Source organism: Vipera berus (genome assembly GCF_964194415.1).
Source record: "Vipera berus genome assembly, chromosome: 3".
In the NCBI taxonomy this organism is placed as follows: Eukaryota; Metazoa; Chordata; class Lepidosauria; order Squamata; family Viperidae; genus Vipera; species Vipera berus.
Window position 1 is genome coordinate 68,331,059 of NC_138204.1, and position 12,232 is coordinate 68,343,290.

The 12,232-nt window shown below is 36.3% G+C and overlaps 1 protein-coding gene across 3 annotated transcripts in view; it reads left to right on the forward strand.

The window, feature by feature from the left end:
* NFIA (nuclear factor I A) overlaps nt 1-12,232 on the forward strand; it is a 323,674-nt gene that overhangs the window by 174,025 nt on the left and 137,417 nt on the right. For all 3 annotated transcript variants that reach the window (XM_081325217.1, XM_081325218.1, XM_081325216.1), the window contains exon 3: nt 8,095-8,160. In XM_081325217.1, the coding sequence (XP_081181343.1) occupies nt 8,095-8,160 (66 nt within the window). The remainder of the gene's footprint in view (nt 1-8,094; nt 8,161-12,232) is intronic.

Below are 12,232 nucleotides of genomic sequence, written 5' to 3' on the forward strand. Positions count from 1 at the left end.
CAATAAGAAATAAATCATAACTATCAAGCAACCATTTAAAAGTTAAGACAGTTGATAAGATTGCCAACATTATAAGCTTGATAGCATTAACTTCACCAACGTATTCCCTGTTCGAAATGTAAAAGGGGTTTTTATCTTTAAAAGCAGATTTATAAAGGTCACAGATCCCATATCTAAATCATTTGTAGCAAAATAATGACTAAATTTGTTTCAGAAAAAGGGGTCAAGAGGTTTCATGTTCATGTAACTTTCTGTGGTTTTTAAAGGGATAAAGTTTCAAGGATTTTTATACAACATTACTGTGCCTATGAAAGTCAAGAAATCCTGTCTAAAGGCTACTTAGTTTCAGAAAATCTGAAATGCTTCATCCAAAATAAAATGCTTGACACATCTCTAATTTTCTCTTTTCCTTTTTATCATAGAAAATGTATCATTCAAATCAATTTTGCAGAGATTATATATTGCTGTTAGTATACTTGCTAGTGATCTCTGAAACACAAAACCTATGAAACAATACATATAACTCTTCACTAATTTGTTCCATAATATCCCTATTTCAGCCTCTGAAATGTTTTAAGAGTGCACTATCAAATTTTGTTAGCTTTCTATATAAAAATATGCTGTAACTCAAATTGTTATTCTTCACTATAATGCCTCTAGCTCCATCTGTAGTAAGTTATGTTGGGCACAATCCATTTTTAAATTCCTTTTCGGGGGCCAGTCATGGGTATACCTTTCTTTTATTGCAATTAATGAAATGCAAACTTTTTTTTAGTCTAATTACATCATGTGAACCTTGATATTTTGTAGTTATTTGTGTTTTTAACACTATTTGACAAATGGTGAAAACTGATTTGAAAGAGAATAATATGTAATACCTAAAGTATTGTGTATGTGTCCAGTAGCTTTATTTTTTCTAAATGGTACACAATGTAGCTTTTGCTTGTTTCTTTCTGTATAGAATTGAAAATTAAATGTTATCTAGAGCTCTAAGTGGTAATTTTACCAAAATGCATCTGAAACTTTTTTTAACTTTTATTATTTACCTGTTTTATACATCTGCCTTTTAAAACTGCATTGTCATACAAAGGGGAACGAATGCAGGATTTTGTATGTAATATGTGGTGAATGTGGATTATGATCTACATTTTAGATATAGTGGAAATTATAGCTACTTTATCAATAAATCTGCTAGCTAGACCAGGGGTAGGCAACCTCGGCTCTTTTATGACTCATGGACCTCAACTCCCAGAATTCCTGAGTCAGCTATGCCTACCCCTGAGCTAGACTATGAAATGTTGCAAGGTTGATCCAAGTAGGCAAATTTCCATCAGCTTGGTGGGGTTTTTTCTCATCTTTCTTCTGCAATCCACCCTCCTACCACCCTAGCAACTGTGGTATCCTATAGAGCAGATTTCAGAAGGTGGCTATTGCCACCATCCTGTTGCCAAGGAAAAGTGGAGGAAAGCAATATAAGCCTGCTAGAGTAGATCACTGGTGGGATGGTAATGTATGTGAGTGTCTCCTTCTTTTGGGAAGCTGCTAATAGGTGTCTTACTCCCTCTCCCATGCCTTTGGGTGCAATGCTTGCATGCTTTTCATCCTACAGGAGGCCCATAATGGTAGATTTTAAGGATGGCATGGGAGAAGAAAGTTATAACATTTGCGATATTAATTCCGTCCGTAGAGTCTTGAGACCCATTGTACCATCTCTTTTCTAATAACAAGAGTCTTTGGATATGAGGTGGGCAGCAAATAAATTTCATAAATGAATAACTAAACTTCTAATAATCAATATTTGTAATTTGCTATTTGAAAATATTAAGGAAATAGAGTTTTGAAATTCTTGAGTTGCCATAGATGACAGCCATCACTACTATAAGATGAGCACTGTACTTGCTGTAATGAAAATGGTGGTAATTTCATTTATACACTTCAGCACTATTGTTTTGGAAAAAGAAAGCACTATCTATATTCTTTTTTTACACCAGACAATTTTTAACATAGGAAATCTGTATCAAATATTTAAGTTAATTTTTTTAGGAAAAGGTTTATATTAAATAATTGAACTTTCTCCCTGTCTCCCAGGTAGCCCACTAAAACTTTCTAGGGGTTAGAAAGTTATTTCTAACTTTTATTTTATTTCCTTATTTCCTGATTTTTATATTTATTGCTTTATAGCATTTTAACATTGTTTTAATTGTAATTAAACAGTGATTAAAGAACGTGAAAAGGAACCAAGTAAAATAGCTGTTAATTGATTTACTTATAGGATCAGATTGAATTTAGAACAAATGAAACAAAATATTTGGCATGAAGATGCAGCTATACCAATGGTTTTCTTATTCAAAGAACCAGATGTAGATACATATGTATCTTTTCATAAAATGTAAGGACATTTTTCTCCCACTATGGACAAAATTCATAACCAGAAAAGCATGCCTGAAATTTTCATAGCATGAAATATACCTGTTTGCTGCTTTCCAATATAGATTCAAGTGTGCATGTTAGCAGTCTAATCCAGGACTATGTTGTTGTTAATTGCAAAGTCGTGTCTGACCCCATGGACAATGTTCTTCCAGGCCTTCCTGTCCTCTACCATCTTCTGGAGTCCATTTAGGCTCACACCTACTGCTTCAGTGACTCCATCCAGCCACCTCATTCTCTGTCATTGCGTTCTTCTCTTGCCCTCAACCTTTCCCAGCATTAGGCTCTTCTCCAGTGAGTCCTACCTTCTCATTAGGTGGCCAAAGTATCCTGGATTATAACATAGCAGAAAAGTCCCTTGGTTAACTTTTAATCCAGACAAGTCAAACTTGCGACGTCAGATGACGTCGTGCAACGTATCGAAGCATTTTCGCCATTGCCAGCAATGGGGTGGGCATGGCTTCCAGATAACGCATCCGGCCCGCAGGCCAGCAGTTTGACACCCCTGTTTTAATCCATCTCTAGGAGAAGTTTCATCTCTTAGTTTTAAATAAAGAAAAAACTTCAGCCTAGCTAGTTATTCTGATCACTGCACTGCTACCTGGCATTACATAATTAAAATATAAAGTGACAAAAAAGTCCCTGGAAAAATGCTGCAAAAAATATGCAACAATAGGTAGCAAAATGTTAAAAAAGAAAAGTCAAAGGTCTAGGCAAAGATATGCAATTTGAAAAAAAAGATGCTTGAATGTATCTCCAAGGCAGAACATTCTACAGTCAAGGATTCACAACTACCTTGAATAACTGCTCCCAATAATGGCACCAGAAGTAGGACTTCTTTCAAGGATTTTAAAGGTCAGATTAGTACATGCTAGTATAATATATTCTGGTACTAAAGCATTTTTGGCCTTCTAATTCAAAAATAAAATAATAAATATGTTCAGAAGCAAACAACCAGTAGGGATCATATAAAATAAGCATAATGTTTTCCACGCTTTCTTGGATTGTCTGAAGGTTCTCTATTAACATCTGAAAAGCAATAGAGAGGAAAAGATGCAAAGTAATGGATTATTGTGTTATGCTGTCTTGTCTGGGAAGGGATGAAGCTGGTTTCTAGTGACAAACTGGATATAGTAATATTCTTTCAACTCCATCCAGAAAATGTAATCACTTCAGTTTTCTGTACTTGGGAATTACCCTACACTAGGGGTGTCAAACTGCCGGTCTGCGGGCCGGATGCGTCATGCCGAAACTGCGCCCACCCCAGCTCCGGCAATGGGTAAAAAGTCACGATACGTCACAACACGTCACGTGATGTGGCGAGTTGGACATCTTTGACCTATACTAGATTAAGTGTATGTGAAAGGTTAAGTTTCTGTTCCCTGGCTCTCATCCAGTTCATTTCCTTCTCCTGGTGTTATCTCACCTTGTTGAGATTTGAGAGATATAGTTGAGTGTCATCTGCATATTGTGGTCAGTGTGATCAAAAACAGCTGAGAGATATGGGGGGGGGAAATGACATGCTAAAGATAACATGTAGTCTTCGTATGACTTCTGTCCATGTAAATGCAGGCATTTCCTGTCACAATTCTATTCTTATTTAAGAGAGACAATGAAGTTCTTGTTTAACTTTCTGACTACTGTATCCGGTAAGCTTTCCATGATACGGTATCAGAAGTCAGATTTTAAATCTGTGCCTTTCCTAACATGAAAAAAGGAAATCCTTTCTCTTGCCATAAACACAGACATTAGATTGTTCTAAGAAAAATGCATTGCATGGTGGAAAATATCAGAATCCAGATAACTTGCTATTGTGATTATTTTTTTAAGACAAAAATGTAGCAGAGAAATGTTTCTTAAGCTATGTTTTATATACAGATATGCAGAGAGAGACGTATTCACAGACACAAACCCTGAGCATTGTCTTTCCTGAAATTTGTCTTTTTGAAAAGAGGATTTTTGGCAATCACTAGAGTCCAAATGAAATATCAAAATAGGATGTATGTTGAATCAGCTATTAAGAGTTTCTTTTTAAATATCTTATTCCAGAGAGTGATAAAATATGTCATTGTAAGCAAGTTCATATAAACCATTAAGATTTATAAACCGTGTACTAAATACATGGAAAAATTAAGTAGATTACTTGTTTATTAATTCATTCAATTTACGTTGCCCAATTCCAAAATGAGAGTCTGTGTAGCTCACAACAGAGTAAAATAAATGTGATAAGAAGAGACATAAAACAAAAACTATAGTAGAAAACAAGGGAAACAATAAGATGGTAAACCTGGCAACAACTCAAACATCCCACAGCATTGAGCGGGAGACTCAGCTACTCTATCCCAAGGCCAGTCTCTTCTTAAAAACTTCCAGTGTTGGAGCATTCACAACTTCTGGAATCACAACTTCTGATTAATTGTTCTAACTTGTCAGGAAATTTTTCCTTAGTTCCAGGTTGCTTCTCTCTTTGATTAGTTTCCAGCTGTTGCTTCTGGCCCTGCCTTCAGGTGCTTTGGAGAATAGCTTGACTCCCTCTTCTTTGTGGCAGCCCCTGAGATATTGGAACACTGCTATCATGTCACCCTCATCCTTCTCTTCATTAAACTAGACATACCCAATTCTAGCAACCATTCCTTATATGTTTTATCCTACAGTCTCCTAATCATCTTTGTTGCTCTTCTCTGTACTCTTTCTAGAGTCTCAATATCTTTTTTACATCATGGTGACCAAAACTGGATGCAGTATTCCAAGTGTGGCCTCACCAAGGCATTATAAAGTGGCATTAACACTTCATGTGATCTTGATTCTGTCCTTCTGTTAAAGCAGCCTAGAACTGTGTTGGCTTCTTTGGCAGCTGCAGCACACTGCTGGCTCATATTTAAGTGATTATCCACTAGGACTCCAAGATCCCTCTCATAGTTGCTACTATTGAGCAAGGTACCACTTATACTGTACCTGTGCATTTGGTTTTTCTTGCCTAAAAGTAGAACCTTACTTTTTTCACCATTGAATTTCATTTTGTTAGATAGTACCCAATGTTCAAGTCTGTCAAGATCCTTCTGTATCTTAAGCCTATCTTCTGGAGTGTTGGCTATTCCTGCCAGTTTGTTTTCATCTGCAAATTTGATGAGTTCCCCATCTATCCCCTCAGATAGCATGGCATAGCATCTGAAGAGCTTCCTGATCCAGAAAAGGACATAACTGATATATTTAGGTCACATCAGACTCCACCTTGATGGACTTTAATCCATCCAATGACTTTTGGGGAAGGCCTGTTCATGTTCTTCCTGTGTCTAAAGTTACAGGGAAATGGAAAGACACTGAACTTTGCCCACATTTGGAAACTATTACTAATAATAATTTATTAAATTCATATAAATATTTGTATTTAATAATAACATAATCAACACAATACCAAAAGATGGGGGGGGTTGTTTGGAGTCCAGAGAAGAGCAACAAAGATGATTAGGGGAGTGGAAGCTAAACTGTACAATGAACGGTTGCAGGAATTGGGTATGAGAAAGAAAAGGACTAAGGCTGATGTAATGGCAGTCTTCCAGTATTTTATGGGCTATCACAGAGGATGGGGTCAATTAATTCTCAAAAGCACATGTGGGCAGAACAGGAAGTAACACATGGGAGCTTAAGAAACAGATCAACTCAGAATTAAAGAGAAATTTAGGTCAACAAGAACAATTGATCAATGGAACACCTTTTCTTCAGAAGTTGTGGGTGCTCCATTACTGGAGTTTTGCCTGAAAATGGGGTGTCCTGCTTGATGAGAGGGTTGGACTAGAAGACTGTCAAGCTTCCTTCCAACTCTGTTATTCTGTGTTATATATATGCTACCTGGCTCCTATTATTCTGGATATATTGTAAAGCACCCTTGTCTGTGGCACTTAAAAAAGATCATTGCGCACAATTTTATTTCACCAAGCCTTCAGTCCCTGTTAAATATTTGCATTCAGCTTGGGGGAACATTTGTATATGATTGTTATCTTTAAATATTTTTATTTATTTTATTTTATTTCATTATTTTTTTTATTACATTTATATCCCGCCCTTCTCCGAAGACTCAAGGCGGCTTACAAGCTTAGCAGTAGCCTTCATTCTATGTATATGCCTGCTTGTTAGGGCTTTCACACACACCCCAAGCGGCATTATTACAAAGTCAGCTTAATTGCCCCCAACAATCTGGGTCCTCATTTTACCTACCTCGGAAGGATGGAAGGCTGAGTCAACCTTGAGCCTGGTAGGATGCGAACCTGCACTAATTGCAGGCAGCTGGTGTTACTTAAGGAGGCATCAGCCCACTGCTCCACCATTTTAGTGTATCACAGTCTGCTGAGATTATTCTTATTTGGGGGGACTATAAAAACTATGCAATAAAATAAGTAAATATTTTGTCATTTAAAAAAAAAACAAATGGAACCAAATCATAAGCGGTATGAGGCTTTGTAACTTTGTCCCCCACTCAGTCCCACTTTGCATCGTGGGCTAGATATATGTGTATTCTACATTAGCCAGAGGTGATCTTTTTATTTATTTATTTGATTGCTCTTTGGCAAAGCAAGAGGAAGATAGTTAGATTTAATTCGGGAAATTGGTCGGTTCCCCTGCACACCCTTTATTGGTCTGAATCAAGCTCAAATGTTCTGTGGTTACTTTTGAGTAAAAAAAAAGTGGGAAATTAGCTATTAGCTACAGTTAAAAAACAAACAAACAAACAGATTTCCCTGCTTCTGGGAGAAAGAAAAAAAATATTGCCCTCGTTTAGTTTTCCTAGCTTCTTTTTCAGACTAAAATTCACTAAGAAGGATCTATAAATTAAAACAGCTTCTTCTGTATTTGTATAGACATGGGTAATTCATATAAATATGAAAAATGTAGTATTTTAATAGCAAGCAGTTAGCATGTTAATGAATTTTGATAACATTAGAATATCCTCTCCAAGGGAGATGGGCGGTTAAGAAATATGAAGTCTAAATATTTTTTTTAAAATAAAAATATTAGAAATTTTTATAGATATTAAAACATCGTTGGAATACAAAGCCAAGGTCTTCACTGATAATACAAAAGTAGTCTTTGACTTATGATAGTAATGGAGCCTGCCTATTACAGTCATAAGTTGTGATGGTTGTAAAGTGAGTCACTATATGATTGGACCCATTTTTACAACCTTTTTTTGGTTGTAAAGCAAACACTGCAGTTGTTAATCAAAACCATTGTTTACTAAGGGGTGTTTTTGCTAAAAACCAGAAGTAAGTGGTTTTGGCAATCATAGTCACATGACTATGGGACAGTGCAAATGGCCATATGTGCGTACCAGTTGCCAAGAGGCCGAAATGTGGCCACAAAACCATGGCAGGGGGGGTCTGACTGTTGGAACTTTAGAACCAGGTTGTAATTACTTTTTGGACGGGGTCTGTTGTAACTTTGACAGTCAAGGACTACCTTTATAAGCTTTGAAGTCTTAAATGATGAATTTTGGCATCAAGGGTTTTTTTAATGCTATAAAAATGAAACATTAATATAAATCACTACCTTGCTTCCTGTGGGGACTGTTTTGCTTTTGGGTTTTGTCTATGAAAAATACCTCAGACTATAAAACCTGCTACTCTTCCACAGTCAGTTCCTATAATTTTGGACCATATTTATGTCTTTTAGATTCAAGTCAGTCAGAAAGTCCCAGCCAGCCAAGCGAAGCTGATATTAAGGACCAGCCTGAAAATGGTGAGTTTTGCCGAGCTTATGTCAATTGAGTCTGTATGTTTTTTTTAGGGAATTTCAACTACAGACCCCCAGGAGATGCCTTAGGTATATTAGGTATGCCCATTTTTCTTTCAGGTCAGGCAGGGGTGGGGAACCATGACCCTTTTATGACTTGTGTACTTCAACTCCCAGAGTTCATGAGCCAGCATGGCTGGTTCAAGAATTCTGGGAGTTGAAGTCCACAAGTCATAAAAGGGCCATGGTTCCTCACCCCTGAAGTAAGGCCTGAGTAGTTCTGAGCAGGCTGTTATTTGAAGCTGCAAACAAGGCGAGCGAGAAAGCACATTGATTTTGGCTACACCTCTGCCATTTTCTTTTTCGTTGAGAAAAGATGAAGAACTGAAAGGATAATGGAAAAGATCAGAAGAATTTGGATTCAGTTGAATTTGGATTCAAGGCAAGTTCTAAAGGACAGTATCATGGTTCCTGTGATTACAGTGATTTAAGTAGGTAGTACTAGAGCTTGATAGAAGCATGGAAGTGAAGACTGCAAAGTGGCGTGGGACACAGGAAATCAGAGTGTTATTTAGAATAGAGTCATGCCTATTGAGCAGACTGCAATGTCGCGTGGTCGCACAGAGAGACGGACACTTGAGCTGGGTAGTACTTCTTTATTTGGATCAGGGATGAAGCTGGGGACAAAGGGGTTTACCTGGCGTTTCTTATACCTGCCCAGGTGAATGTGACCAATAGATTTGAACCTGGGCTTCCCGCCAGTGCAGGTGGCCAATAGGTTTAAACCCTGGCTTCCCGCCAGAGCTGACCATGCCTGGGCTGTCAATGACTCACTCTATTCAGGCTTTCCCGCCTAAGCAGTTATAGCCTGGAGCTGTCCAGCCCCCTGCTGTGGTGTATGCTTAGCAGCATACACTACACAGACCTACCTCAGTTTTGAATGAGGGGAAGATTCAGCAGTGTTCATTCACCTTGTCTTTTGGAATATAGACAATTTAGGGAGATTAGTACTTTCACCAGTATAAATCATTGAAGTATTCATCAGTGATATGTCTTATCAGAATTTGCAGGCGATGCCTCATGGTATTAAAGATGCAAGAACATTTCTTAGTATTTGCAGAGCCATACCACATCATGTATAAAAAAAACTGAAAGGAAAAATGTTGCCTTAAAATTCTCAATTATTGCCAAAAGAACAAATAATTATGAAATTAAGGCCTTTAATACTTGGTCTTGAAATATAGCATACAGTTTCTTAGCTATAGATTGCTTACCGTTATCAGATTAAATTCTTTCATTTTACTGATGTTGGAGTAGGTGGGAAACAGAATTAAAAGAAATACGAAATTCACCAACATTCTTAACAGTTATGATTTGGAGTAAACGGTTGATAATACATAGCTTTAACAAAAAAAAAATAGATACACATTTTTCAAAGAATTGGTTATATTTACATATAAAGTTGAAGAAGGTATTCATTAGCCCAGCTGTTCTCCTGTGCTTGCTGATTTAATTGCCTATTAAAAAGGAGGTTTTTTTCCCCTGAATATCTTCAATATTCAAATCAAACATCTTGATAATTCCAAAGCATGCCCTAACTCTGTCTTCAAAAATGAAAGATACTTTGTTCTTCCTAATAGTAAAAAGTATCAAACAATTTCTTACACTTGTTCATGGAATCTTTGTGATAATTGCACTGAGTTTGTTAATGTGATATAAGTAGTCAATTATAGACTTATTTATTTATAAAGGTAATGTTGGACATACTGGTTAAGTTGGTGATTCAAAGGAATATTTGAAAAAAACAGAAGTATGATCAAGTGAAATCTAAGTGGGTCTAAATTGTAGCATGAAACTTATTTCAGTAAAATTTAAATTTGTGCGCCAGTGTTACTCTTGGTATCAATGTAATTTTACAATATGTTTAACTTTGGATACACGACACTTTTCAAAGCAAGGCCTATGGACTTCAAATACATGGAACCTGGATCTAGTTTTACAATAATAGAAAAGTGGGGGGGGGGAATGACACTTCCATCCCTGAAAAGCTAGACAGAAGAAATTGAATAAGCAGCCTAGAAAAGGTGTAGTCAAAGAGAAAGAAAAGAGATGGAGAAATATACTATAAAGGGAACAACAACACCAAAACTAGTCACCTCTTGAGTGGCTAATCCTTTCTAGAATAAGGCTTGTGTGCATCCTTTCCAAAATAATCATAAAGAGGTGTGAGTCTACAAGTTTTTCTTTTATCTCATTTTAGAAGGTCACCCAGACCCTAAAATGTTAATGTTAATTATTATTAGGGAAAAGAGGTCAAACTCTTCAAGCTGACTTGTTTTCACAAAGTATACTTAGAGTTGTCCATTGAAATGCATGATATATTTTTTTTTTTTTGGAAATACAGATTGGAGTCATAGAGATAGTTGTTTGGGTGGGGAACAGTTAAAAAAAATTCTTTGCTGATACAAGTTGTTCAGTTCAGGACAAATCTTCCTTTTCCCATTAGTACATGACTTTTTGGTTTTTGAGAAATGGAAGAGAAGATTCTGTGTTCTATGTTCTGTTTCAAGACTTAACATTTAGAAGCAGTATGAAAAAGTTGTTAACAGAATAACAGAGTTGGAAAAATCCTTGAAGATTAGCTAATCTAATCCCATACTCCAGCAGGATATCCTATACCATTCCAGATAACTGGCTGTCCAATCGTTTCTTGAAAACTCCAATGATGGAGCACCCATAACTTCTGGAGCAAGCTGTTCTACTGGTTCCTACTGTCAGGAAATTTCTCCTTAGTTCCAGATTGATTCTCTCCTTGATTGGTTTCCATTCATTGCTTCTTGTCTTGCCTTCAGGTGCTTTGGAGAATATATTGACCCCATCTTCTTTGTGGCATCCCCTCAATTATTTTGCATTTTTAAAAATATTTACATAATCAAAATATATAAATATGTTACGGATTTGGATTATGTGGAAAGTCAGTAGTTTAGATCATCACTGGCCATATACTAATTGCATTACATTGATTGACATTAAAACTAGCCTATTGTAGTAATATAAGAATAAAACTGAGGATGGAATAAATAAAACCGTATCTAGCATTCATTTGCCTTTGCTGAGAACCCAGTGTATCAGTAAAGAAGAAAACATGTAGAAAGGTTGCTAATTTAAGCAGTAATTTTAAAAGGTGTTAACAGGTGTTGATATTAATCATATTCCCATGAATGAAAGTGCATTATATATCACCCTTTTAAAATTACTTTACAAGTGGCAGCTATTAGCTTTTTGTCCAATCTTTTTAATTTTAGGAGATTTGTTTCCCAGGAGTGATCTTATGCCTGTTAAATTAATTCTGTATTTTTCACTAGATAAGGGAACAAATTCTGCCTACAGCAGATTAATAATAGTGCTAGTAGCAGGCACAATAATTTATTACATTTATATACCATTCAACTCCCAGCAACTCTGAACTTTACAGAAATCTAGTCTGGAGAAAAATTGGTAAGGACAAATGCTACTGCCAGTTGTTGCTTTGTCGTGTATAGAATAACTGGAAAACTTTTGCTGACACAATTTCTGGTTGATTTCCAACCAAAATTACTCATTGTTTGAAAAAGTTGGAAAACTGAAAGACTAGATTGTGACCATTATTTTTATTATTGTGATTGGACAATGGAAAAATACAGTAAGCCTCTTGTTTAAAACCCAGATTTATTCCAGTTAGTCATAGAAATGTGTTATCTTCAGTGAAACTTACATTCAGGAAAATGCTCAGACATTTTTTATAGCCATGTGTTGAATACACTGATCCATAGTCTTGTTTAATCATGGTTTGGTTTGTTGATCTCATCACAACTGGATTGGGCTCATATATGAGACGATAAACCATGGTTTACAAATCACAAGAGTTCACTTAGGACTTTTAGCCAAGTCCAGATAAACCATATTAATCCCTACGTCATGGGATATTTACTTTGTAGGCTTTCATCAGTAAAAGTAAAAATGATCAGTTGTAACTGGAATGTGAATGAAAATTTGATTCCCACAATACTTCCCAGCAATTGAAATCATCTTATACCTG